The sequence below is a fragment of the Panthera onca genome, chromosome B1, assembly GCF_046562875.1.
Source record: "Panthera onca isolate mPanOnc1 chromosome B1, mPanOnc1 haplotype 2, whole genome shotgun sequence".
NCBI classification, from domain to species: domain Eukaryota; kingdom Metazoa; phylum Chordata; class Mammalia; order Carnivora; family Felidae; genus Panthera; species Panthera onca.
This window is the reverse complement of record NC_138342.1, coordinates 12,139,425-12,165,979: the sequence shown is the minus strand read 5'-3', so window position 1 is coordinate 12,165,979 and position 26,555 is coordinate 12,139,425. Positions and strand designations below refer to the sequence as shown.

Sequence of the window (26,555 nt, the reverse complement as noted above, 5' to 3'; positions counted from 1 at the left end):
CGACCACTCTTCTGCATGGCTTGTTATTCACATCACTCAGGGCTTTGCTCAGTTTCATCCCCTTGAAGAGATTGTCCCTGGCCAGCTCCCCACTCCCTTATCTTGCTTCATTTTTCTTTGTAACACGGATCTTGGTATTATAGTAAATCCTGGTTTATCTTGCTTATTAGCCTCTAAGCATCTTCACAGAGGGGATGTTATTTTGTTCACCTCTTCAACACTGTATCCCCAGAGCCTGGGACAGCGCGTAGGATGTAAATCTTGGTTGCGTGCGTCAGTGGATTCGCTCTCGCATAGCCCACCCGTTCGCTGTGTCGCAGTCACACTGGCCTAGACGGTTCCTACAGACAAGTTACTTTGTGACACCAGTGCCCTTGCACCTGCTGTACCTCCCACCTGCGTGCTCTACATCCTGTTTCTGGGAGGCCAGTTCCTTTGTATCTTCGCGATCTCTGCCCATGGTTCCTCCTCAGTGGTGGTCCCCCGACACAACACGGCAAGCCTCCTCCTCAATTATTCTTCTCTGACTCTACACCCCCAGTTTCACTCTGAGAGCTCCTCACCTTCACTCTGTGAGCACCCAGTGCCCTGCGTCGTAGACGCCCCCTTCCCCCCACCTGCCACCTTGATTCTCTTCCTACACAGTTCCAAACCTGGATGCACCATTTTCTCAGGCTGCTGTTAGAGCCGCTCGCTGTGCCTGCTGGGCTCACTTTAAATGTATGTTCAAGAGCACGTTCCCATTTCCCACTTACCTACTTTCTCTCCTCTTCTCCAGTTTCTACCCTACACCCTCCTCCACCAGCCAGTGACCTCAGAGTCCATGGAGAAAACGGATGGAATCACATAGAAACTAATTCCACCCTCCCTACTTTTATTTCAAGTTTTTCACTCAGGGTTATCCAGGCATTTAGAATTCTTTGCCCCAAGAAGAATGATTATTAGTGGAAAGATCTGATCATTTTCAGTTTTAGAAAGAATTACCAGAAGGTCCTGTGATGGTTTATGCCACCACCCGTAACGTGTTGGGCATTTTTAAGAATGAATTAATTGCAATGGGTATAGCATGTTAGTACTTTAATATTTATTTCTGACTACTAGTGAGATGGATGGTGTTCCTATGTGTTTGTTTCCTTTTGGGGGAGTTTTTCTGTGAAATGCAGAGTTCGTCCTTTTTGTATTGATTCCATGACATCAGAAACCCTTTGCCCAATCTGTCTACTGGTAATTCCATTAAACCATTTGGATTTAGAGAATTTGTCATGTGGGGAACATCATCTGATCAGAAATCATCATCCAACCTATTACTTCCATTGTATGGATAAGAACACTGAGGACCGGACATAGGAAGCTTGCTTGTTTAAGCCGGTACAGCCAATGAGAGCTGGTAGGATCAGCAAGCAGGAAAGGGGACAGGGGATGTTGTTGCCTGGGACGGTTCTCAGCACGCCGGGAGGGGGAGGAAGTGCTGTCTTTGTTGTTCAAAACAGATTCCTGGTTCTTGGAGCACAGCCGGAGCTTTCATTGAATGACTGTGCTTCAATTGACTTAAGTAAGCGAATTGCATAATTATTTGCGATGTCATTCATTGCTAATGCAACAGACACACCTGTATTTATTTCCATCTTGCAGGTAGAATACATTCATACAGAGTACACAGAAACAGAAATAAAACAAGTATTCATTCTCCCATCCAAAGATAGCCTCTGTTTACATTTTGGTCTAATGTTTTCAGACTTTTTTTTTTCCTAGGCAAAGATTTTTTTGTTGTTATTGTTTTTATATAGCTAAAGTCACATTTTACCCCATATAGGATGGAAGCATGAAGTTATGACCTAGAAGAAAAACAGAAAGGGGTGCCTGGGTGGCTCAGTCAGTTAAGCGTCCGACTCTTGGTTTCGGCTCAGGTCATGGTCTCGTGGTTAGTGAGTTCGAGCCCCACATCCGTCTCTGTGCTGATGGCATGGAGCCTGCTTGGGATTCTCTCTCTCTCTCCCTCTCTCTTTCTCTCTCTCTCTCTCTCTCTCTCTCTGCCCTTCCCCTGCTCGTGCTTTCTCTCTCTCTCTCTCTCAAAATAAATAAATAAACTTTAAAAAAAAGATGAAAAATAGATATTTAGATCATCTGGTTTCAAACCATTTACCCATTGGTCTCTTGCGTATGCAGATTACCAACCTGACTGTGCTTGAGGGTTTAATAATTCTTTTATTAAGATAAATGAGACTTAAAAAATAGGTTGCACATTTCAAAACTAGACTGAATTAAGCACTTAGAGCTGCAGGGAAATCATATTTTGTCTGATGTTTTATGCACCATTGGAAGGACTGGGGTTTTTAAAGTTCAACAATAATGGGGGTTTGGAATTGTGTTTTAGTTTGTAGCAAGTCTTTGATTTTCCATCCCCACCCCCTTTGGGACTTAATCAAAAAGGAACTTCTTTAAATTTTTTTTTTTTTTTAGTTTTCATTTTAGAGCGGGAGCGCTAGCAGGGGAAGGGGCAAAAGGAAAGAGAGAGAATATCTTAAGCAGGCTCCACACTCAGCATGGAGACCCACACGGGGCTCATTTCCACGACCCTGGAATCATGACCTGAGCCAAAATCAAGAGTCAGATGCTCAACTTCTTATGGATACTACCATGACTGTATCTGTAGATTCTTTTTTCAAGGAAAATATTCTTCCTAGAAGGATGTCAGCTTCTTGGGTCTCATTTAGGTGTCTCGTTTAGGGCATATAAGTTTTACTGAGCTCTTGCCACAGGTGCATAGCACCAGGTTAGGGGTCACAGGATCTATGTGGGAGAGAGGACTTTCCTGCTTTAAGGAAAGAATGGTTTGTAATTGAGGAGACAAATATATTTACAGAGAATAAATAGTCCAGGGAACACATAAGCTGGTGGATCATTAAAGGTTACAAGTGAGTGATGAGTTGTAGGTATTTAGTGATGAGGAAAGTCGGCTGAGAACCTCAAATTTTGACCTTAAATGAGGGTTTTTATAGGTGGAGAAATAGCATCAAGAAGACTCAAGGGGTCGTGAGGAAGGCTCGTTTCGGTTTGGGCACCAAGGAAGAAGTCTGGCTGGGTTAAGGGCATCTTGTTTGGAGGGAGATATAATGATACCAACTGCCTATTGATTGCTTGATATGTGCTGGGCATCCTGTTCAGGGCTTTTTGTGTATTAGTTTTCAACAATGAGAAAATTGAGGGTCAAGAACATTAAGTGGATCGTGCAGCATTAAGTATCAGATCTTGAATTTGAACTTAGGATCACTCGATTTGGGTGACATTCAGTTTATCATTTAAACCAGGGTATTTGAAGAATAAAAAGGGAACACTGGTAATGATTAGTCAGGGCCATAAGTGTGAACCAGGACTGTCTGGGCAAACCAAGAACTATGTTTGACCACCTTGTCTCCAAAGACTGTGCTTACTTTGATTTTAATTGGAAGGATAGGGTGACATAATGGATAGCTCTAAAGGTAATTAATGGAGGCCACATAAAGGAGGTTATAGACTGATTCATCTGGCAGCACTGTGTGGAATGGAATGGAGAGAAGAGAGATAGAGCCCAAAGGAGTAATTAGTCACTAAAAGCTTCACTGAAAGTGGGTTAGGTGTGTGATGAAGGGCTGGGATACCGGAGAGCGAGAGGAGTAAGATTTCCTGTACATTGTTTATAATGAAAAATTTCAAACCTACCCCAGACTGGAAAGAATGATACAATGAATCACCCGACCAATTGCCCAGATGAAAAATTATCTGATTTTGTCATGTTTGCTTTATCGAATCCTTTTTTCTTCCCATTTTTTCTTTGCTGGAACATTTAAAGCAAACGTGGACATAATATCATTTCACTTCTCATCTCAATGTGCATTTCTAAAAAAATATAGGCATTTCTTACTATCCACAACATGATTACCAACCGACAAAAATTAATAAGAATTTTAAATTTTTTATTATTAATTCTCGTTAAGTTGAATATCCACATTCTTCCAACTAGCTTGTTACTGATTCCTTTCTTCCCTTGAGTCAGAATCCCGACAAGAAATAAAACATTGCTACTCTCTGAAACCATCAAAACCTCTGAGCCTAGTAAATAGGAAAATAGGTTAACTGGCTCACCGACTATTGGAAACAGTTTAGTAAAGGGAAAGTGATTATAGAGAATGATGGGAAGAGATCTAGGGATGTTTCTCCTTCCAGATTTTTATTTTGAATAATTTCAAACCTTTGGAACTGTTATAAGAATCCTACAAACAAGCACCTGTAGAGCCCTTGCCTAGATTCATCAGTTGCTAATATTTTGCCACACCGCTCAATACTCCAGAAGAAAAAGCCATTCTCCTGGGGGCACCTGCGTGGCTCAGTTGGTTAAGCGTCTGACTCTGGACTTCGACTCAGTTCATGATCTCATGAGCCTTGCCTCAGGCTCTGCTCTGACAGTGTGGAGCCTGCTTGGGATTCTCTCTCTCCCTCTCTCTCTGCCCCTTCCTTGCTTGAGTGCTCTCTCTCTCTCTAAATAAATGAATAAACATTTAAAAAGATAAAAAAGAGGAAGTTATGTAACAAGGATTTGAAGCAACTAAGTATGTGTTGTGCTTGTCTTGGGGTTTGGAGAGTTGTCTTTGGGGGCCACCAGGTTCCCGCTAATCCCAGGACTCTGGCCTCACGCCTGCCGTGAGGAGGAACTGGAAGTGTTCATGTACAGGGCTCACTAAGCCAGGGTCAGAGGTTGGGTCCTCACTGTGTCCTTTCTCCCTGAAGTTCCTTCCTTCCACTTAATACATGTCTGCTTCTCTTTTAAGCCACAGTTCAAATATCGTCTGCTCGGGTAAACCTTCGTTTAGTCCCCACAGGCCCCTCCCCCGCACCTAGCCTACTGACTTTGAACCTCCTAGGACCACATCTTAGCACCCCCATTTCATCTGATTCACTTCCATATCTTCCCAACAGACTGTGAGCCCATTAACAGGGTGGATTGCATCTTTTCATCTCTGTATCCTTAGCACCCAGAACAGGGTCTGGGACATGTTCATTCCTGTTAAGTCTCTTTGTGAGTATAGTGCGACCATGTCAATATGAGAAAACTGAGGGCCCGAGGCAGGTAAGGAACTTGCCCAGTGTGGAGCCTGTTTGGGATTCTCTTTCCCCTCCTCTCTCTGCCCTTCCCCCACTTGTACCGTCTCTGTCACTCTCAAAATAGGTAAAAAAAAAAAACTTACATTAAAAAAAAAAGAAAGAAAAGACAAGAAAAGCCCAGAGGTCTATCTTTTCATAAACTACCCCTAGACCTACTGCTTCCTCCCCTACCACGGCCACCATCACCGCCATCACCACCACTATTTGGGGGCATTTATTTTGCGTCAGGTACCATTTCCAAGTGCTTTACACATACCACTTACCTTGCTTAGGATAGTCGAGCAAGGTAAGTATGATTCCCCATTTCACAGATGAGAACATGGGAGCATAGAGAACAGAAGCCAGTGGCCTGAGTCAGTCTACGTGCCCATGGGCAGCAAGGCCAGCCCTGGACTCTGAAGCTGCCCAGAGTTGTGTAGTGGAAAGTGATCCTGAGTTTGAATTCCTGCCCCACTGAGTGATGTAATGCAACCCACTCAGCCTTCCTAAGGTCCGGCTTCCCCATTTGGGAATAGGAATGATGTCCCATCCCCTCCTACATTTGCTGGAAGGTGAGACGGCCACCTTGAGTCGTTCATGATCTTTTTGATAAGGTCACAAGTAGTTGCCGTCTGTCCATTTTACAGGTGCAGAAGTTGAGACCCAGAGAGTTTTTGTAATTTGGTCCACGTTCAAGCCAGCCTCAGAGCTTCTAAGTGCTGGAGGCAGACCTTGAAGCCAGCTCCGGCTGATGCCAAGTCCCCGCACTTCCTGCTCTGCCACATGGCCCAGAGCACTTAGCTCAGTGGGTAATTCATGGTGACAGCTAATATTCTCCTCTCATCCCCCTCTCTTTCTTCTAAGGCATGCTGAGAAACTTAGAAGATAGAGTAGGGGAATACAATCCATAGGTTAGAGACTTGGATAGAGCAGGACAGGTTATCATAATTCCTATAGAATTGCCACTAGGGCTGATTTATGGTAAAAAAAAAAATCAAGACTAATTTAGGGAGAGTAGAACCCTCTTGTTCAACAATATGACTGGTAGTTAGTTGGTTAAAGTTGGTAAATATTGGGAATCCTAAACATTTTACACACTTTCATGAAACATTTTATTTTACCCTGAGGTATAAATGTAAATTCCCCCCAACAACCTATGTTTAACTTCCTGTCAGAAAGTTCTCTACCATCTGAATGATCTCTGGGTCCGAATCTCTCTTGACAGTGGGTCATTTTTCTTTCTTGTGTGTGTGTGTGTCTTGTAATTTTTCACTGAATGCCGGACATCCTGTGTAGACTGGTAGAAAGTGGGGTGATTGTCTTTACCCATGGATGTGGACATGATTTCCATCCCATCAGGCTGTTGTGTGGGGGACTGAGTCCTTCTGGTTAGGAGTTGAGCTGGCCTGGGTCAGTTTGTTACTGCCATCACCTCCAATGGGCCACAGGCTTTAAATTCCTCACCTTGTGTGTGGTGTGGGGCCTGGTGTGCTGGAGGGTGTCACTCAGTGTTCTTGCTTCACCCTCAGCTTTCAACGGTCACTGCTTACCTGTGGCACAGAGAGCCCTGCTTTTTCTCCCATGGTGGAGGTGCCTGTCACTTGGTGCCAGGCTCATGGCGGGTCTCTGTTGAACTGGTCCAGCTTCAGGCATAGGCAGGCCATGTGCCACTGAGCCTGGGGAGTGGGGCTTTCTCTTTGTGCCTGTACCTTCTCCCATGACAGCCAAACTCCTACTTGGAATCTGTACTGGTCTGGGGAGGAGCATGTTTTTGCCCTGGTCCCAAAAGTAGTGTGCCTCAGAGTGGTTTCGTCCCCAGGCACAGAGGGGCTTTGCTTCTGCCCTGTCCCCCAGCAGCAATAAGCCTTTACCTGTATCCTATAGGTGGGAGGGTTTCCAGCCTCTTCCCCACAAGCAGATGAGTTTTACTTTTACCCCCATCCTAGGAACAATGGAGTTTTGCCTTGGCCGTAGGACTGAGAGAGTTCCCGGCCTCTCACTCAGTGGCTCTAAATCTTTTGCTTTGTTGGAGAGAAAGGCCTAGGGAAATATGCGGGCTCCGTGCCTGTCCTCAGCTGCAGCCCTCCACTTCCTGTATACCTATGCCACCAGGGAGACTTTCTCCCATCACTTGCCCTGCCCCAGTCGCTCTCATGAGCACTCAGTGGGGGCTCGCAAGCAAATGCAAATTCCTCATTATTTCCGAGCCTTCTGGGCCCACAGTGGACATGCCAGCCACACTCAGCCTTAAGAGCTTGTCAGCATTTTCAGTGATTTCTTTTCACCAGACCGCCAAAAGGGAAACAGGTTGTGTATCCCTTGTCTCTCCTCAGAGGGGCTTGGTGCTCTGTGTGGAATTGACTGCTTTGCAGGCTCAGCTGTCTGGGGGGCCCATGAAAAGCCATAACAGGGGTTCCTGGGTGACTCAGTCTGTTAAACATCCGACTTCGGCTCAGGTCATGATCTCACGGTTCATGGATTCGAGCCCCATGTCAGGCTCTGTGCTGACAGCTCAGAGCCTGGAGCCTGCTTTGGATTCTGTGTCTCCCTCTCTCTCTGCCCCTCCCCTGCGCTCTCTCTCTCTCTCTCAAAAATAAGTAAACATTAAAAAAATTATTTTTAAAGCCATAACATCGTCTTTCATCTAGCTAGTTCTTCTTGCTGGTGGGAGGGACACTGCTTTGCAGATTCCTACATCCTTAATATCAGGTGAGTGTGAGTCTCCCGACTGGAATTTCCCTGTCAACACGACTTTTATGATTTCCCATCTGGATTTTATTCAAGTAACAAGAATTTACGGTGTAGACTCAGTGCTGATTTTTTTCCCCTAGATTTTTGCTGGTTTTCACGCTGAGCTTTTTCAGTTGTGTCCCCTACGTTGAATGCAACAGATCTTTTCTTTCTAAGACCCCTCTTCTTTACTGAGCTTTTAAAAACATTCAACTTAGAATTTATATAAACAGCAACGTTTGCTCTTTATAGTCATTCTTTATCTGTTTACATAATATTCAGTTAAGTGATGCAATTGCATCAAGGACAACTAGCAGAAAGCGCTCTGGGGACAAAGACAAGAGCGTCTTGGAGAACCTACAGCTTCACTGCACAAGCAGAGGGGGTGGACACACAACCACAAAAAAAAGTTGGTTCTGGTACATTATTAACAAAACACTAGAAGAGTGTATGCTGCCTGAACCAAACACTTACCGGGACAAAATTAGGCTTCTCTAGATCTTGAATCTCTCATTATTACTTTTCCAAAGACTATTGGGAAGCATGGACAATTTTGCGGATTTCAGCCTCATTTCTTTTCCAGTTTTTTGGTGACAAACCGTATGTGTTTGAAATGCTGTAAAAGTGGCCCCAGGCTACACAAGATAACGGTAAAATCTGACTTACATTTACAGGAAGTAGCATGTCTAACTTGATAGTGTTAAGAATTATGGGTTTTTTTTTAAGTTTATGTATTTATTTTTGAGAGAGGGAGGGAGAAGCAGAGAAAGAGGAGAGACAGAATCCCAAGCAGTTTCCACGCTGTCAGCGCAGAGCCCGACGTGGGTGGGGCTCCATCCCATGAACCATGACATCATGACCTGAGCTGAAATCAAGAGTTGGGCACTCCACCGACTGAACCACCCAGGCACCCTAACAATTGTGTTTTTTAATGTCATTTTTGAGGGAGAAGGGGGTGGAAGAGCCTGTAAGTAAGAGTACCTTGTTTAAAAAATTGCTAAATATTCTTTCAGAAATTCCCGGGAGCTCAAAAAACCTTGGAGAAAACAGAAGTCCCCCTCTGCTCTGCCCCTAGTCCCTCTCTGTCCCCAGTCGGGAAGACCCCATTGCCAACAGCTGAGCCTTCTGTCACAAGGCAGGACAAAGTGGGGTTTAGCGGACCCACGTTCTCACGGGCGTGTATGTGAGATTATGAGGGCCCCGGTGCAGAACAAAGGATTTCATGCACGTTGTGTTCCTTTCCAAGATTCTCGAGGCAAACTTTCCCCAACAAACAGCAGAGACAAAGGCGGCGAATGGAATTACGCTTTCCAGGAATGTCTCAGGGAAGGAAACGAACCAAAAAACTTCAGGAATCGACAGAGATTTTGACCGTGTTCCCTGCTCCCCTCCCTGGATTCACGGGTGGTGGCAACACAGCCCCTAGTCCATCCCAGGAACAGAGACCCCTCCCAGCACTGAGGCCGGGGACCCACATGCAGCTTTATCGAGGGCCCTGGGCCCCAGGAGACCCCAGAAGTTTCCCTCCGCCTGTGCGACCGGAGCTCCCACCTCCTCTAAAGGAATTCAAGGTGATTTAAGGGCAGGCCGGGCCACATGCTAAGGGTTAAGACGAAACCCCAGTGCACAATCAGTGTGAGCACATAGCAAGGAGAAAGCTGCAGGGGCCAGAATGGTCCCAGATGTTTTCCTAAGAATAGCTTCCCGGGCAGCACTTTTCCCAAGCTCTTTTCTTGGAGCCTGAGTCAGTGCCATCAAATTCTACTGCAAGCCAACGTGCCTCATTGCTTCTGCAAGAAGCCACTCCAGTCAATTAAAGGAGAACCACACAGAGTCTTGTGTTGACAGCTGTAATGAAGGAAATAGCAAAGCAAGGGTGTTCACACTGTATTTTAAACAAAGGAAAAGGGGACTCACCTTCCGGAAAACTTTATGTACTCGGAGGCAGGGGGAGTACATTTGATAAGTTCCAATTGACCCCGCGGCTTGGCTCCCAAATTTCTGAAGCATCAATCCCTGTATTAAAAAGCAAACCAGAGTCTCGTCTTGTTGCCGGAGGACTGGAACCATATAATGAAGTGCTCCGTGCGATTGAAAAGCACAGGACGGTTGCTGCACGAAGTGATTCTTCAAATGCATATCCCTGGAGCACTAAATTCAGACAGGCTCTTGGCAGCCATTCCAGAAGGAAGTGTGCTTCATTCGGGGAATCTGATGAACGCCCGGACCAGAGGCACTTGCATTGTTTAGGTCCCCAGATCACTTCTTTAGGCTCAGCCTCGCTCACATCAGCCACAGGAAGACGTGAGCCAAGCTCTGGGCAGAGGGTGTTCATCTCAGTGTCAGAGGACAGCAAACACATAAAAGCGACCAGGGCTTCAGGAAGATGGGCCTTGCTAGGTACACTCTTCAGGGAAGCAATTAACCATGCAAGTGCCAGACAGATTTCGTTCTGCTCCTTTTGAGGGACATCTTTTCAAATGGCATTTATTTGCCTGCCTCGTAGTTTAGCGCACACCAACTTAAGTCAGTGTGGGGGCTGGTTAAGGAAAATCATTCAGGATCAGTTGTCCTCTGAGACTACATGTGATCGCCTGCCCTTGCACTCACTGGGCCCCCGATTGCGGTCCTTTGGCACAGCTTGTCAGTAGTTGCCGTTAGTGACAGTGAGTCCCCCTGCTCTGTAAGAGGGCTGCTCAGATATGCTCGGTTCCGATACAGCTCTGGGGCGGGACCCTTCTATGGCTAACACAGCTGGCTGGGGCAGGGCTGGGGTCTTCTGGGCCCTCTTGGCCGCGCTCTGGCACCCAGCGATTGAATGAAACCCTAATCGAGGTGTTGCCATAAAAGTATTTTATCGATGTGATTGACACCTACAATAAGTTGATTTTAAGTGAAGGAGATTACCCTTCATAATGTGGGGGGATGGGGGGGGCTCCTCCAATCAGCTGAAAGGTCTTAAGAGCAAAAACTAAGATTTCCCCAAGAGGAAGAAATTCTGCTTTGAGACTGTAACATGAACCCCTGTCTGAGTTCTCAACCTGCTCTAAAGATTTCAAACTGTCTGACCCCCATAATCTCTTTAAAAAACCCTCGGGGCGCCTGGGTGGCTCAGCCGGTTAAGCGTCCGACTTCGGCTCAGGTCACGATCTCACAGTTCGTGAGTTTGAGCCCCGCGTCGGGCTCTGTGCTGACAGCTCAGAGCCTGAAGCCTGCTTCCGATTCTGTGTCTCCCTCTCTCTCTGCCCCCTGCCCTGCTCACACTCTGTCTCTCTCAAAAAGTGAATAAACGTTCACCAAAAGATTAAATAAATAAATAAATAAATATCCTCCTCTCTCTCTATCTCTATCTCCTTGCTCATTGATGCTGTTTCTTTGGCGAACCCCGACTGACATAGGCAATCATTTTCAATGTCTGGGGACTGGGGGGCAGGGAATGTGTAGCTGGGGTAAAGCCTACCCCTCCACTCCCCATTTCAGTCACTGAAGAATCGAATCAGCCAGGTTCCCCCCCTGACTCCCATATCTTGAGGCAGAGTCTGTGATCACCAAGTGCTTTCTCTGGAGGACCCACACTATGTATAGGTGGTGTAATTTTGTGAAACAATGACTCCTCCTCATGTACCCTAAGGGTACGTTTGGAGATGGAGTGGTTGGCATGAGTCTACCTTGAAATAAGAGAGGAGCTTTCTTTTACCGTAACTCACCTCCATTCTGGCCAGTGGACTCATACTCAAAAATGGACCTTGGCTTCACATCCAATGATGGGCAACAAATGGGTATTCATGTGCCTTAAGTTAAAACATCTAAGGCATGATTATCCTGCTTTGTCTCTTTCGACTAACCTATCGGATATCAGAACTGATCATACTTACTGTGCTGGCTTAATGTAGTTTTAAACATATTTCATGCAATGAGTTGTCTCCTTAAACATTTTTCTTGATAAAAGGTGAACTGAACCAAATAATCCAAATAACCAGAAGATTTCCGATTTGTTCACATTGAAATATTTCCCTGACACGAGAAGAAATAAATGTTCATTCATTGGAACTCTGAATGGAAGTTCTAAAACACAAAAACAAAACCCAGCAAGTTGAGCCCAGTGAGGGAGGACAAGATTCAACCACAGTGAGTTTCCTGTCTGTAGTCTAAAGACCCCTTCATGTGGGAGCTCTGGAGAAAGTGCAAGGGCCGCGTAGGAACCACATAAATGTTCACAGTTTCACCAACTAACTTGTCATCTTGATGACAATCTGCCTTCTGCTCCAGAAAGAGCAGCCTGGCCCTGGGAGCTGGTGGTCTCAACCCATCTAAGCAGCCATGTTGTGCCCATGACTCTTGGAGATGGTCCCAAGATCTTAAGCCAACTTAGTCGTAACTCCTTTTCGATGCAAACTTCCCAGGATCACACTGTAACCTGAGAGCATTTTCCTTAAATATTTTGGCCGTAGACACACGCCTGAATCAGCGTGTTTTGAACATGTGTTTTGTAGATTAGGAAAATTCAGTTGGTAGTGAAGCTGTTGAAGGGCGTATGGAGATTTAAGGCAGGGCTGTGGATGTTTTCCAGAGCTTTTATAGACCCACAGATGAGAAGCAGTTAGAAAGATGCTGTATCTGAGCTACCTTGTACCACGTTTTATAGTGATATTTCTGGGTTTGAATGCCTTGCCACGCATTCTCTTTTATAAACACAGAAAGCTCAACCTTTTAATGAAGATGTCTTTTGAAATCTATGTCTCCATTAGTGCCAACATAATGGCTTCACCAAACCTCAGTCTGCTGTGTTATGTGTATGTGTACCTGCTCCTGAGAAAAACGAGTTAACCTTTGTTTCGTCAAAGCTGGCAAGACAGGGAACAGGTAGAGGATGCCTGCAGCACAAAAATGTTGGGAGTCTTCATTGGCTAAGGCTTTTTTCAGTTAGGGAACGTGACACCATTTGTTATAACAAACAAGCCCAAATTTTGATGAAAAATGCTGTCTAATGGTCTGATATAGAAGCGATGGAGTGGAGAGGTCCTAGGACTCTGGCTCCCTCCATCTAATGGGCCTTCTATCACCATGGGCTTCAGGATTCTCCACTAGGTCCTTCGTATTTGGCTGGGAGACAGGTAAAGAGGGTGTGCATGCAAACCTCTTGTGGGAGGTTTTGGAGGCTGGGTCTGGAAGCGTTGTGCCCGCACACCTGCCCATGTTCCATTGGCCAGGACTCAAGTCATATGTCCCATCTAAGTGCTTGGGGGCTGGGGAATGTAGTCAAGCAGTGGGCCAAGGAAAATGAGGTGACACATGGGTTCTTCTGGGCATTCATATTCTGTACCACAAGCTGAAGGACAGGAAAAGGCAGAGCATGAAAAGGTACAGAATGGAAGTAGGAGACGCTAATGTTTCCATGTTAGTGGATCATATACAAACACCATACTGAACATTTCTCATAGGGCAGAATGCCTCTGTCTCTTCCACACCCTGCGTAATACCAGCACATCTGCGAAGTTAATACTTTTGAACTGTCCAGGGTTGTGTTTTATCTGCACTTGTCAGGCATTCCACTTGGTGCCTACCTGCCCCTTGTCCCCTCAGGAATTTAGTCTAGAGTTGGGGCGGGGGGCAAGTTGTCAAATTGATGTTTAAGAGCTTACAGAGGGGCGCCTGAGTGGTCAGTCAGTTAAGCGTCCCACTCTAGATTTCAGCTCAGGTCCTGATCTCGCAGTTAATGGGATCTAGCCCCACGTCGGGCTCTGCACTGTCAGCACAGAGACTGCTTGGGGTTCTCTCTTTTTCTCTCCCCCTCTTATCCTCTCTCTCTCTCTCTCTCTCTCTCTCTCTTTCTCTCGGGCTCTGCACTGTCAGCACAGAGACTGCTTGGGGTTCTCTCTTTTTCTCTCCCCCTCTTATCCTCTCTCTCTCTCTCTCTTTCTCTCTCTTTCTCAAAAATAAATAAATAAACTTAAAAAAAAATTTAAGAGCCTGCAGAAAGTCTTTCGTGCCTGGAAAGAAATGACTAAAGTTTTAATTAACACTTAATCATGAAAGTTTTACATTCACAAACTTAACTTTTGTAGGTTTCTAAGTTGAACTTGAATATCATTTTATGCTACTTTTAGTAAAAACTTGAACAATCTCTTTCAATTTGACAGTGTTGATTTCATGCACAAAATACTAGATTAAGTCACTCTTAATAGAGAGCCCCACACACGACTGGAGTCTCAGACAATGCCACTGGAGGTCAAAGAGGGACACTGTGGTGTCTCCACAAGGGAATATTTCACACTGTTTATGCCCTTAGTTAATCACATTTCCAAGAAAACACTTCAAGTGCCTGAAAGAGAACTTACTTTGTGTGTGTGTGTGTGTGTGTGTGTGTGTGCGCGCGCGCTCGCGGGCGTGGGTTTAATTTTCATTAATAAGAGTTCTGAGTACAAATACATCTAACTTGACATTTAGAAAAAAATGAGTCAGGGGCATCTGGGTGGCTCAGTCAGTTGAGTGTCCAACTTTGGCTCAGGTCATGATCTCACAGCTCATGAGTTTGAGTCCCGCACGGGGCTCTGTGGTGACAGTTCAGAGCCTGGAGCCTGCTTTGGATTCTGTGTCTCTGTCTCCCTCTACCCCTCCCCCACTTGTGCTCTGTCTCTCTCAAAAATAAATAAACATTCTTTTTAAAAATTTAAAAAAGAAAAGGAAAAAAAAGAGTCATTTTCTAAGATTTGTCCGCAAAGAAAAACCTGTTCTGTATGTTTTAATCTCTCAATTTTGATGTTTAACACCATAGTGCTTCTAAGTTTATCACTTAATTTTTGGTTTCATTTAAAAAATTCTAGTTAAAGAGACTAGAAAACATCAGGTAGAAAGGAGCAAAAGACTAATTAAAATGACCTGCACATAAAACTTTACTAAACTTTTTTAAAAGGCTTTAAAATAAAACAAGCCAAGATTAGAATACTTTGGCAGAAAAATTACCAGCTATGAACAAAATAACATTCCAAAAAATATTTTCTCAAGAACTGCATTACAAATAATATTGTTTTACATAGATTAAGAATGGCTTGCCACATACTAAATGTTTATTTATACCAGATATAAAAATCTCTTTAAAAAAACTTTTAAATATAATTTAGCACCTTTGAGAGATTCTGTTCCCAGTAAATGGCAGGAACACACTTTAGAAGCTATCAGGTAGCGTATCTTTTTAATTAGAGACCTAGCCAGGTAAGTCTCATTAAATAGATAGCAACGAGATCTTTGTGAGAGCACGTAAGTTCGTCACAAATCCGACGAATCAACTGGCAACAGCAGGTTTGGGGGTTTTTTGTTTGTTTGTTTGTTTTATGTTGTCTATCCAAGGGTGCCTGGGTGGCTCAGTTGGTTAAGCATCTGACTTTGGTTCAGGTCATGATCTTGCGGTCCGTGAGTTCGAGCCCCGTGTCCAGCTCTGTGCTGACAGCTCAGAGCCTGGAGTCTGCTTTGGATTCTGTCTCCCTCTCTTTGCACCTTCCCCACTAGCACTCTGTCTCTCTTTCTCTCTCAAAAATAGACATTAAAAAAAATTGTCTATCCATTTTACAAGAGAACGTTCCAAGAGTAGAATTTTATTTTGCCTAGCTTGGACCAGAACCTACATGTGTATTAAAAGAAGCCCAGTTAGGAAACAGAAATATCTTACTTAGTCAAAGATGTGTTTCGACTAAGATAAGGAAGATGGGTTTTTTAATATATGGATCCTGCACAAGGCACTTTTCTTATTTTATCTTACTTGTATGGCTTCAGACATCAAAAAAAATTCATAGAGAAATTATTCATACACACACACAGCAAAAAACCACACAACCAACCAACCAAACCCAAGCAACTTACTTTCTAAGTTGATGGTGTGACACAAGAGGTCAGAATTAGCCCTGGCTGCTACCTTTCTTAATTTCCATCATCACACGAAATTTAAAAGTTCCAGGTAAGAGGGCATTGTACCATCTAAGAGTTGAATGAAGAGAGGCTCATAGCCACCATCATTCTGGAAAGACCCACAGAGCCCCTTTATGGGACCAGATGCTGAGAAACAATCTACCATGACAAGAGCTTCTTCGTTCACTGGAGTCCATATTTCCCTCCCACTGCTATATCTTAAGAGACAACTGTTATGTTGTGAAAAGAGCATGGGATTTCTATAGTGGAAAATGAATTGCCACATGGGAAAGGTGGCCAGATAACTCCCTGAGTTCAGGGCAGGGAGGATCTTTCCTTGGCCTCTGGGAGTTGTCTGGCCCATGCTAAGTGCCTATCAGGCTCTGTCGGAACAGACCCTCCCTCGGTTTAGGAAGGACAAGGTGGCCATTGTTGTCCACACGAGGTCTCACAGAGGTCAGGATAACACTAGTGATCCAAATGCTACTGGCTACCTCGCTCACCAGGCAATACGAGGAACTAGTCACAGACCTCAGGGATCCCGTCTGATCTACAAAAAGGAGGCAACACTTTCTTTTGGATAATGTTATGTTTCTGCAGCATCAGTACCACAAATGGTGCTGGATCCCTGGAACTTTCTGGGAATGTAGGAGATCAGAGGTAGAGATTGGTTCCATTGGAAGTTGGCCAGGAGGACAGAGACAAAGACAAAGGATTGTAGTGCAGCCAGACCCCCAGGCAGGGGTGGCAGCGGGGGGGGGGGGGAGGGGAGCAGAAGTGGGACCCTGGGTCTTCCACACACTTTCTGAGATGGACCATAATCGATTAAAAGTTCTCAACAGCGACGAACGTGTTAGAACTGAGATGGAGTTTCCTAGTGTGTGTCAGTTGGGGGGGGGGGGGTGCTCATGAGTTCCCGCATGAGGCATGAACAGCAGAGTTAATGCCAAGACCTCACAAATGAAGATGCTGGGCTGCATCCTACAGGCCTTGTGCTGATGTTCATTTACCTGGATTGAGAGCCACTTAGAGATCCACAGGGAAGGCAGAGGACAAATGGATGTGGTGGATGCTCATTTTGTGTTCTTGTGACAGGGTACACTGTCACAGGGAGGGAGGGAGGATGAGGAAAAGGACTGAGGCCTCCAAGGTCGATGACCTACAGCCTCTAACCCCATGCTGTCCAGTATAGAGGCCATGGCCACGTGTGGCCCCTGAGCACCTGAATTATAGCTAGTCTGAACTAAGATGTACTGAGCGCATCTATACCAGACCTGAATACTTAGTGACTGTAAAACAGCTCATTAATATTTTTATATTGATGGCATACAGAAATGACAGTGTATTGCATATATCTGGATTAAGGGCAGCATATTATTAAAATTAATGTCAAATAAACTAATCACCCATTTCTTTTGACTTTTTAAATGTGGCTACTAGGAAATTTGAAATTACTTGTATGGCTTGTAATATATTTCTATTAGGCAGCGCTGCTCTAAACCAGGGGGAGGGAGAACATTCCTGCCCCCAAATCTCAGATGGGTGCTTGGTCCTCACGGCAAAGATCAGTTTGGCAGAGAGATGGGGCCAGCTGGCAGACAAATGGCAGGGGTCAGTTGTCAGTAAGGAGTGTCATTTGGTGTAGCGGGGACCCTTCTTCAGCACCCGGGACCACCGGGATCCCCGGGTACTTGGGAGGGGCTGGGGATCTTCCGGCAAATGCTGGGAGCATCTGTTTGGCACTGGAAGACTGGCACTGTCTCATTGGGGCCGCGGCCAACGTGTGATCCATGTGTCCCATATACACTGGCCTCCACATAGTCTGTTAGAGACGCACCTGCTTCATGTGTTCAAGTGTGGTGAGAACGATGCGGTAAAATCCCACGTCTGTCAACCCCATGGAAGCAGATTTTGCAAAATTCTAATTTTTGCTTAAATGCTCTAATTTTATCATTGGCAACAAGTCCTGTGAGTCGCCCTCTCGAAGCTGTGGGCTCCACTCCCTCCATTTTAAGGAAAGTGTCTCCAAAATCCTCAAGTCTGAATAACCATGGTTTGTCTCTCTGTCTTTTCTTCTGCGTGAAAATCGCGCTCCGTGAGAAATGTGGTGAGTTTAGCTCCCAACTCAAGACCAGCACCCAGTGCTCTTTCTGGAGTCAGCTGGAAACGGGTGTGCAGCAAAAGCACCTTACTCACACTACCATTTCCTCGCACAGAATAATAGAAAGATGGCTGCTCACAGATTGAAGTTTAATACAATTACGAGTTTTTAATGCTCCATCAAGATTATTCTCTTTTTAAAAAAATGTTTAGTTTTGAGAGAGAGAGTGCAAGCGAGTGAGCTGGGGAGGGGAAGAGAGAGTCGGGGACAGAGAATGTGAAGCGGGCTCTACACTGACAGCAGAGAGCCCAAGGCGGGGCTCGAACCCACAAACTGTGACATCATGACCTGAGCTGAAGTCGGACGCTATGATTGTAATAATCCTCGAGATCATTCTCGTGACTTGAGCTTCTATTTTCCATGAGTTGATGGCAGCGAAGAATAGAATGGATGCTATGTGGTTCCTGCTAAATTACAACAGTCTTTGCCACCGTTGTTTTTGCACCCTGAGTACAAATATCAACACCGTGGAAAGGCGGATCACATCTTCTGCTTCCTCCTCGTGGGCACCCTGAACATATCGTGACGATTCCAAGGGGTCCGCGGACCACATTCAGAGATGTGCCCACTGAGGCCAGTGGGGGATGCCCACCGCTTACCTGGTCAGTGTGACCTGAGAGGAAGGAGGGGGCGGCTCCCCGGAAGAGACTCAAAGTTCTCATTTGGGTTTTATAAAGATGAGCCAAGTGAATGCATACTCCGTGGCCACAAGAACACCTTCCATGCCATACTTTCCTTGCGTACTGCTCTGAAGCAGACATTTCCTAAAACCCTTTCACAGAACAGTGAAGGGCCCGCTGTGTGCCAGGCCCTGTACCGTTTTCCTTCGTCTGCATGATCTCACTTAACCTGAAGTGGTCCTTTGAGGGTGGAGACTAATATCAACCCATTGGCAGATGAGGATGCTTGTGGCAGGTAATTCTTCTTCACCCAGGAGGAGACACCGTGGAAAGTAGCGGAGCTTGGACTCCATCCCAACTCTTAACCAGATCAAGATCCCAAAATGCCACACAGGAACGTCACCTGTGTCATTAAATATATTGAAATAAATGGATGATTCCCAATTAAAAAAAATCATCGGTGGACATTTTCATCCAATGAAATCTAGAACAGAAGCCTAATCTGTACAACAAACCAAAGCAAAGTGACTAGCTCAAGGCTGGAGGAGATCTGCGGGGTTGAGCAGACTCAGGTTTCTCCCGTCCTTGGGTCTCCCTTGGAAGAATGAATAACTAGGACTCCCAGTACCCTAGGGATAGGGTAAGCATCCCAAACCTACCAGTTTGATCCCTGCTCCTACAGCACACCTTTTAAAGATCTGTTTTATTTAGTTTGCAGGTCGTTGCATTTAGTCTGTGCAGGTCAGAAGTTGTTTTCCAAAAAGTCCTGCGGGGAGGTGGCCGGCATGTAAATCTATACTTCTTGCTTTAAATAAGCATTCACAACAAGTTTTCCTTTGTGCCTCTTGTAGTACACTTTAGAAGTGATGTATACAGGATACAGCCACAGCATTCCAGAAGCTCATTCCCAGGGTGAATTACAATGTGCAGCGTGGGAAGGACCCTGGGGCAGAAAAATGACGACCCACCTGGGCCTTGGTCTGGCCTCCTCACACATCCCAGATTTTAGACAAGTTATTCTCTCTGTCTGGGCATCAGTCATGGCATATCATTGCTAGATTGGTGAGTCAGGATAAGAGGTGAATCCTAACCTATATGAGAATTTGGAAATGCCCAAAATGAACATGGCGGGAAAAATACCATTTTGCGTATTATTTCAGGTTTTCATGCACTGCTTGGATTAATTGTAAGGTTCTTTTTATTTGTAAAATATTATGTAAATGTAGAATTACTAAAGAATAAGTTGCATTTGTGTTTGTGGTTTCAAAAAATTAAGAGTGAGCAATTTCGGTATAACATTTTATCAGTAATTATTAAGGACCTATATGCTGGTAAATATCAAGGTGTCTTGTGAGAAACCGAAAACTCAAAAATGGCAACTGTCTAATTCCACCACTGCTAAATAGTAAGTCAAAAATATTTACCCTCCATTCTTTGCTTCTGTTTAGAGCCTCATAACTTAATTATTTACCTACCTTAAGAAATAGAAATAAAATGATAAGAATACTACATAGAGGTACAATAATTTGTAAGCATATATAAAATTTATTTTCTAAACATACATGTTGTGTTTTTACTGTAAAAGTAACCTTGCTATTCTTTTGTGACTTTTCCCCCAGATATTTTAAGAAAAATTCTACAGAAGAAGTTTGACCTCTCAACTGATTATGAGAAGGTAATTTTTATTGATACATTTGTTAGTAAAAATAAGTATGAACAAAATTTTGGTTGACTTGAAAGTAAATCTTTAAGCAATCAGTTCACCTGTGAACTTTATAATTTTCTTTGACTAAGAATTTTTATGGAATATTGAAACATCTTATAAATCCCCTTTGATTTCTAAAGCAGAAATTCCAAAAGTAGCGTTTGAAAAAACATTCACCTTTTAAGCTGTATGTATTTCTGTATTTAAAAACTGAAATTTCCTTAAGGGAAGTAATGGGGTAGGTTTTTCTTAGCTAAGGGGGAGAGAACTCCCAGACTAAGTAGAATTGTTTGAACATTTCTAGAAACAGGGATGTGTACTTTGTTTCAAAATACAGTTTGGTAGGGGTGCCTGGGTGGCTCAGTCGGTTGAGCTTCCGACTTTAGCTCAGGTCATGATTTCATGCTCATGAGTTCGAGCCCCGCATCGGGCTCTGTGCTGACAGCTCAGAGCCTGGAGCCTGCTTCAGCTTCTGTGTCTCCCTGTCTCTCTCTGCCCCTCTCCCACTCATTCTGTCTCTCTCTCAAAAATAAATAAAAACATTTAAAAATTTTTTAAAAAATAAAAAAATAAAATACAGTTTGGTAAAAAGCAGCTTCACATTGGAACAGGTGTATTGAGAGCTCTGTGTGTGCACTTGCCTGGGCTAAGGATAAGGAAAATCGCCCTTGATCTCAGGAGGCAAAGAGCCAGATGGCAGAGACCATACCTGATTGTTTAAAGTAGAAGGAGAAGAAGGAAATAAGTAGATTTATAAGTAACAGGAAGAGGAACGTAGGTGAAAAAACGTAATTCTGACCAGAAGTTCTTGCATAAAAGGTGATTGGGGGGCTTGTTGTAAAAAAAGAAGAAGAAGAAGCAGGGCTGGAGCAGGTGGGGAGGTGGCTTTGCTGGCATCCGAGGCTTCGGGGACCACGGGAGCCACCAGGACAAGGTGTGAAAGAGTGGAGAGGAAGGAAAGGCAGCCTGGGACCCTGAACGCTCGCTAATATGAGCAGATGGTATTTTCAGAAAGTATTAAAGGGCCTTGCGTGTCTCTGCTGAATACCAAGGTGTTGCGCATTCATTCTGTTTGCATCTGTGATGGATTACCCAAACACAAGAGTGTCCTTTGCTTTTGGTTTGCGATGAGTGCAGGTTGCCAGTGAAATAAACAGATGCTTGTTGTACTGAATGTTAGGATAATTAAAAAAAAAAAAATAGTTGAATCTGTCAGGCTCTTAGTCCTGAAGGATTAAGTACTTTGTCCTCTCCTGAAAGTGGTTATCAAGAGAACAATATAAGCAGACACACGGGGGACATCCTTGAATGGCCAGCACAGCAAACGTGAATGACAGTGTCCCAGTGTGGTGGGGGCAATGTATGGGGAGGGCAGTGATCTCTCGCCCAGTGAATGGTCACCTCAGATGCTGTGGTGACAGTGCCTCATATTCTCAGTTTGCAATAAAGTGATACCCAAGAGAAAACAAATACAGATACCAAAGAGGAAAGCCTTATCTAAAGACCATTTACACAAATTAGTTTCTCTCTAGCGCTCACAGCCTTCCCTAGTACCGTGGAAAAACATTTTTGTTATGAAATGCCCGTGGCTTCCTATGTCTCCCAAACGTGGTTGCCGATGTCTGCCTGCATCCCTGGGCAGAACAAAATGACCGTTGCTTGTATATTGATATCGAAAAATGGCGTGCCATTAGCAGCCTGGCCCGAATGCCAGCTAGTTCTGCCAAAGAATGGGTGGGGGTTACGCTTCCCCTGGTCCAGGCCTCGAAGGATGGGGTCCTGAGACCTTGAGGTGACTCTGGGCACCTCAGCAACTACCCGTGGCGAGATTCTTAGTTGGGCCAGTCCTTTATGGCTGGCTTGGTATTAGATTTGGAGCTCCTGTGAAATTGGGGATCTCCCTGGTGCCTGATTTCCTCTCCACCTCAGGTGCCTTTGCAAATGGACCAACACCATTGGCATGGGGGACAAGTGCACTGAGTCCTCATGCATGACCTGAATTCCCCCTTCACGTGGGATCGGGTCACGTTTTCCACTGTTGTCCAAGAAAGAGGGATTTGGTTAGGCAGAGACACTGGAGAAGCCAGACACCTCAGGAGGGGGGCTCTCTGATTGCTCGTAATCTGACGTATGCCGGCTGTGTTGGGTTGGAGTCCTCTGAAGCAGACCCTGAGTCAAGGCCTCGCGGTCACGTCATTGGTTTGGGATGTGCAGGGGACACTGGCCGGGAAGTGGAGAGGTAACATGAGGGAGAGAGGGCAGCCTGGAAAGGGTGTGGCATTAAGCCACCGGCCACAGGGGACGGCTGAAGCTTCATCCTGTAGAATTGCCGGGGCAATGGTGTAAAACCCCAGTGTCCAAATTAGTCCCTGGGAAGTGTGAGGGAGCTGAGGTTTCCAGACACCAAGACTGAAGGGGCACAGGTTAGGGGCGGTGTGGGGGCAGGGGATTGTGTTAAGCCCTAAGCACTTCTGACCTGCCGTGGTACCGGAAAAGGCTGTCAAGCACAGAGTGAAAGATGCCAGTAGCTAGAAGCTTGAGGAGGTACATGGAGATCACTGAGGCCTGAGAGATGTGGGAGCCCCAGCAGCGTCTTCTACACTGACCAGTGCCCACTGGCTTTCTAATTACTGCACTCACAGGTAAGGTCTGTCCAGGCAAGGGGCCCTGGGGAGTCTTTTCAGCTTTTGTCCTGAGTCGAGCATTTCCTCTTCTGGTGAGTTCTCAGATGGCAGAGGAGCCTGGGCCGCGGGGTCAGTGACTTTCCAGCTGGGTGTTCTTTTAGTGAACTCTCTTCAGAAGGAGGTTCAGAAGCATTCAGCTGACCTTTTGCTCCAACCGCTGGGCCCGACTTTGGGAGGGAAATAGGACTCCTTTTCACAGAACTGCCTCCTCTTTATACTTCAGCTGAAAGTTAAAGGTAATATTTTAAGATCCTTGGCCCCTTCTCCTCCTTGACATTTTTTTATGTACTTCTCTCTTTCATGTATTCATTTTACAGAGTGCTGGCTAGGAGCAGTGTGTCGCAGGGGACAAACTTGTGAAAGTGTGGCCATTACTCCGCCAACTCTCAGCTGGTGGCAGGGAGGTTGTGGGATAAGAAATACGCATGGATGTTATGGGCTGAACTGTGCCCCAAATTCATCCGTTGAAGTCGTAATCCCAGCACCTCGGAGAGGGATCGGATGAGACATAGTGTCACTACAAGGGTAATTAACTTAAAATGGGGTGATTAGTGAGTCCTAAGCCACTCTGACCGGTATCCTTATAAGAAGAGGAGATTAGGACACAGACACACACAAAGAAAAGACCGTGTGGGGACACAGGGAGGAGACGGCCATCTGCAAGCCAAGGAGGCCTCAGAAGAAACCAAACCTTCCCACGCCTTGGTCTCAGACTCCCAGGCCCTAGACCTGTGAGGAAACACCTTTCTGTTGTTCAAACACTCTGGTCCGCGGCACTTTGTGAAGGCAGCTCCAGCAGACTGATGCAGTCCACAGCTGGACTGGTGGAGGTGGAGGGGGACACACATCACGCGGAAGTTCTGATAGAGGGCCGTGAACGAGAACGCCCCGAGGAGGGAGAGTGGTTTTGCACCTGGGATGCATTTAAACTGAGACTTCATTAGGGCACCTGGGTGACTCAGCCCATTGAGCGTCTGACTCTTGATTCCGGCTCAGGTCATGATCCCAGGGTTGTGGGATCGAGCCCCACATCAGCTTCCACGCTGAGCGCGGAGCCTGCTTGAGATTCTCTCTTTATATCCCTCTGCCCCTCTCCCCCGCCTGTGCTGTCTCTAAAAACAATTTTTTAAATATTAAACAAACAAACGAACTGAGACCTCAAGGCATGTAGCGCAAACGAGAGCTACAGCCTTTCTTTATGAGCATGAGGCTCAAAGCACAAAGCTTCTCCACTGCTTCTGAAGCTTACACCGGGTCATCGTCCTCTCTGTAATGACAACAGCCACCGTTTCTTGTCCACCTTGGGCCAACACTGGCTTATGAGCTGACATCGTTTCTTTTTTTTTTTTTTTTAATTTTTTTTTAACGTTTATTTATTTTTGAGACAGAGAGAGAGAGCACGAACAGGGGAGGGTCAGAGAAAGAGGGAGACACAGAATCTGAAACAGGCTCCAGGCTCTGAGCTGTCAGCACAGAGCCCGACGCAGGGCTCGAACCCACGGACCGCGAGATCATGACCTGAGCCGAAGTCGGACGCTTAACCGACTGAGCCACCCAGGCGCCCGAACTTGACATCGTTTCCAACCCCCACAATGACACCTGTCCGAGGCAGAAGTATTTCTGCGCTGCACGCTCAAGAAAATCCTGCCCTCGGAGAGGCTGGGGAACTTGCCCAAGGTCACCCAGTGACTAAGTGGTGAAGGTGGGATCCTTCCCGGGACCGGTCTGACTCCAAACCAACACATGCGCGGCCAACAAAAATTCAGCTCAACCCGGGCCACTGTAGTGGAGTCCTAAAGTGACTAATTTGTTGGAAGCAGCTCACGTTGAGTATTCTGAGCTGTGTGAAAAGACCGTCACAGCCTCAGTGCCGTGCCTTTTATTTATTAAACCATAAAATGTTACAGTGGGTAATTAACCCTGGGAAGGGAAATGAGGGAAAGGGAGGACCGGGCAGACGAAGCCGCGGAAATCCGAGGAACGGCTCTAATCACCGCCGGTTTCTAGCGTCCCTACAGCACGCACAGTGAGGCAGGTACCCTCGGTCATGATTTACGAGTATTAACCCGTTTAGACTTTACAGGAGTGGTCTGTCTTCACTCGAGGTGTTAAGGTAGAGATGACACGGGCAACTCATCTGTCCACTCAGCGTGTGCCAAGCGCCGTGCTCCAGATACAACCTGAGCCGCGCCAAGCCCCTGGGTGTCATTCCCTCGGGGATCAGAGAGCGGGCGAACCCCTTCCCGGGTTCTCTGAGCGCCGGCTGACGGAAACCCAGGGAAAACAGCATGACCTCCCCCTCCACCAAGCTCACGTGGAGTTTCTGCAGAGAGAGCCCCTCAGCCTAGCTTGTCGGGTGGTGACCCCCCCCAAGGAAAAGAAGGACACAATTCCTGTCTTCAAAGGATGCGTAGTGTGGAGTGTAGGTGGATGGCTTCCCATCGCTTCCCACCAGCAACCCCTGAGTGCCACCTGCACCTCTAGAAACCTTTCCAGGGGACAGTTGTCCCAGCAACGCCCGTCACCTCCGTCTTTTGATTCTGCACATCCCGGTCCGTCGGAATGGACGGCTTCTTTGCAATGACCTCCTGGATTTGTTTCCTTGTGGCCACAGTCCATCCCCACTCCTGCCTCTTGGTTGGCTGCCTCTTGGTTGGCTGGTTTGTATCTTCATCCTTCATTTCATTCCTCGGATGAAATTCCTCACCTTCCATTCATTACCTTTCCCTTTCTTTTAATTTTTTTTTTTACATTTATTTATTTTTTTTGAGAGAAATAGAGCACAAGTTGGGGAGGGGCAGAGAGAGGAGAAGACACAGAATCCGAAGCAGGCTCCAGGCTCTGAGCTGTCAGCACAGAGCCTGACACGGGGCTCGAACTCATGAACCGTGGGATCATGACCTGAGCTAAAGTCGGACACTTAACCGACTGAGCCACCCACCCACGCGCCCCTATTTTTTTTTTAACTTTTTAATGTTTATTTATTTTTGAGAGAGACAGAGACAGAGTGTGAGCAGGGGAAGGGCAGAGAGAGGCAGAGAGAGAGGGAGACACAGAATCCGAAGCAGGCTCCAGGCTCTGAGCTGTCAGCACAGAGCCCGACGCGGGGCTCGAACTCATGAGTTGTGAGATCATGGCCTGAGCCAAAGTGGGATGCTTACCTGACTGAGCCACCCAGGCGCCTCTACCTTTCCCTTTTTGAAGCTTCCTCTGGGGGCAGGTGCTGGGCCTGGGCCTCATCCCTGCTGCTTTTCTTGACCTCACCAGTGCTGACAGTCACTGGATATCGATTTGGCACTTAGGAGACGTCAGGTCATTATTCCAGATGGGATTGTGGTGTTTGGAACCCTCCCTGCATGTCCGCGAAAGGTAAGTGAATGAGTTCCCTGTTTCCTGCCCTCCAGGAGAGCTAGGCATGCTTCCTGGAAGAGCACACTCCCCTTTCCCGGCAAGAGAAGCACCTTCCAGAGATCTCAGAAGCATTTAGAGAGCAAGCAGTGCACGGCAGTCTGTGCCCAGGATCATGTCTGGGGCTTGCTGGAGCTGAGGGATGGGAATAATGCTACCGTGTGTTGATCGTTACATCTTCTTGTTAAACATCATCTTCCTGATGGTGATGACGATTGATTGAGCAT

General features: G+C 46.0%; 1 protein-coding gene across 6 annotated transcripts in view; it reads left to right on the top strand.

The window, feature by feature from the left end:
- The window catches only part of PROM1 (prominin 1), a 134,326-nt gene that overhangs the window by 48,189 nt on the left and 59,582 nt on the right, over positions 1-26,555 (top strand). For all 6 annotated transcript variants that reach the window (XM_078446252.2, XM_081795496.1, XM_081795495.1 and 3 more), the window contains one exon: positions 20,151-20,206. In XM_078446252.2, the coding sequence (XP_078302378.2) occupies positions 20,151-20,206 (56 nt within the window). The remainder of the gene's footprint in view (positions 1-20,150; positions 20,207-26,555) is intronic.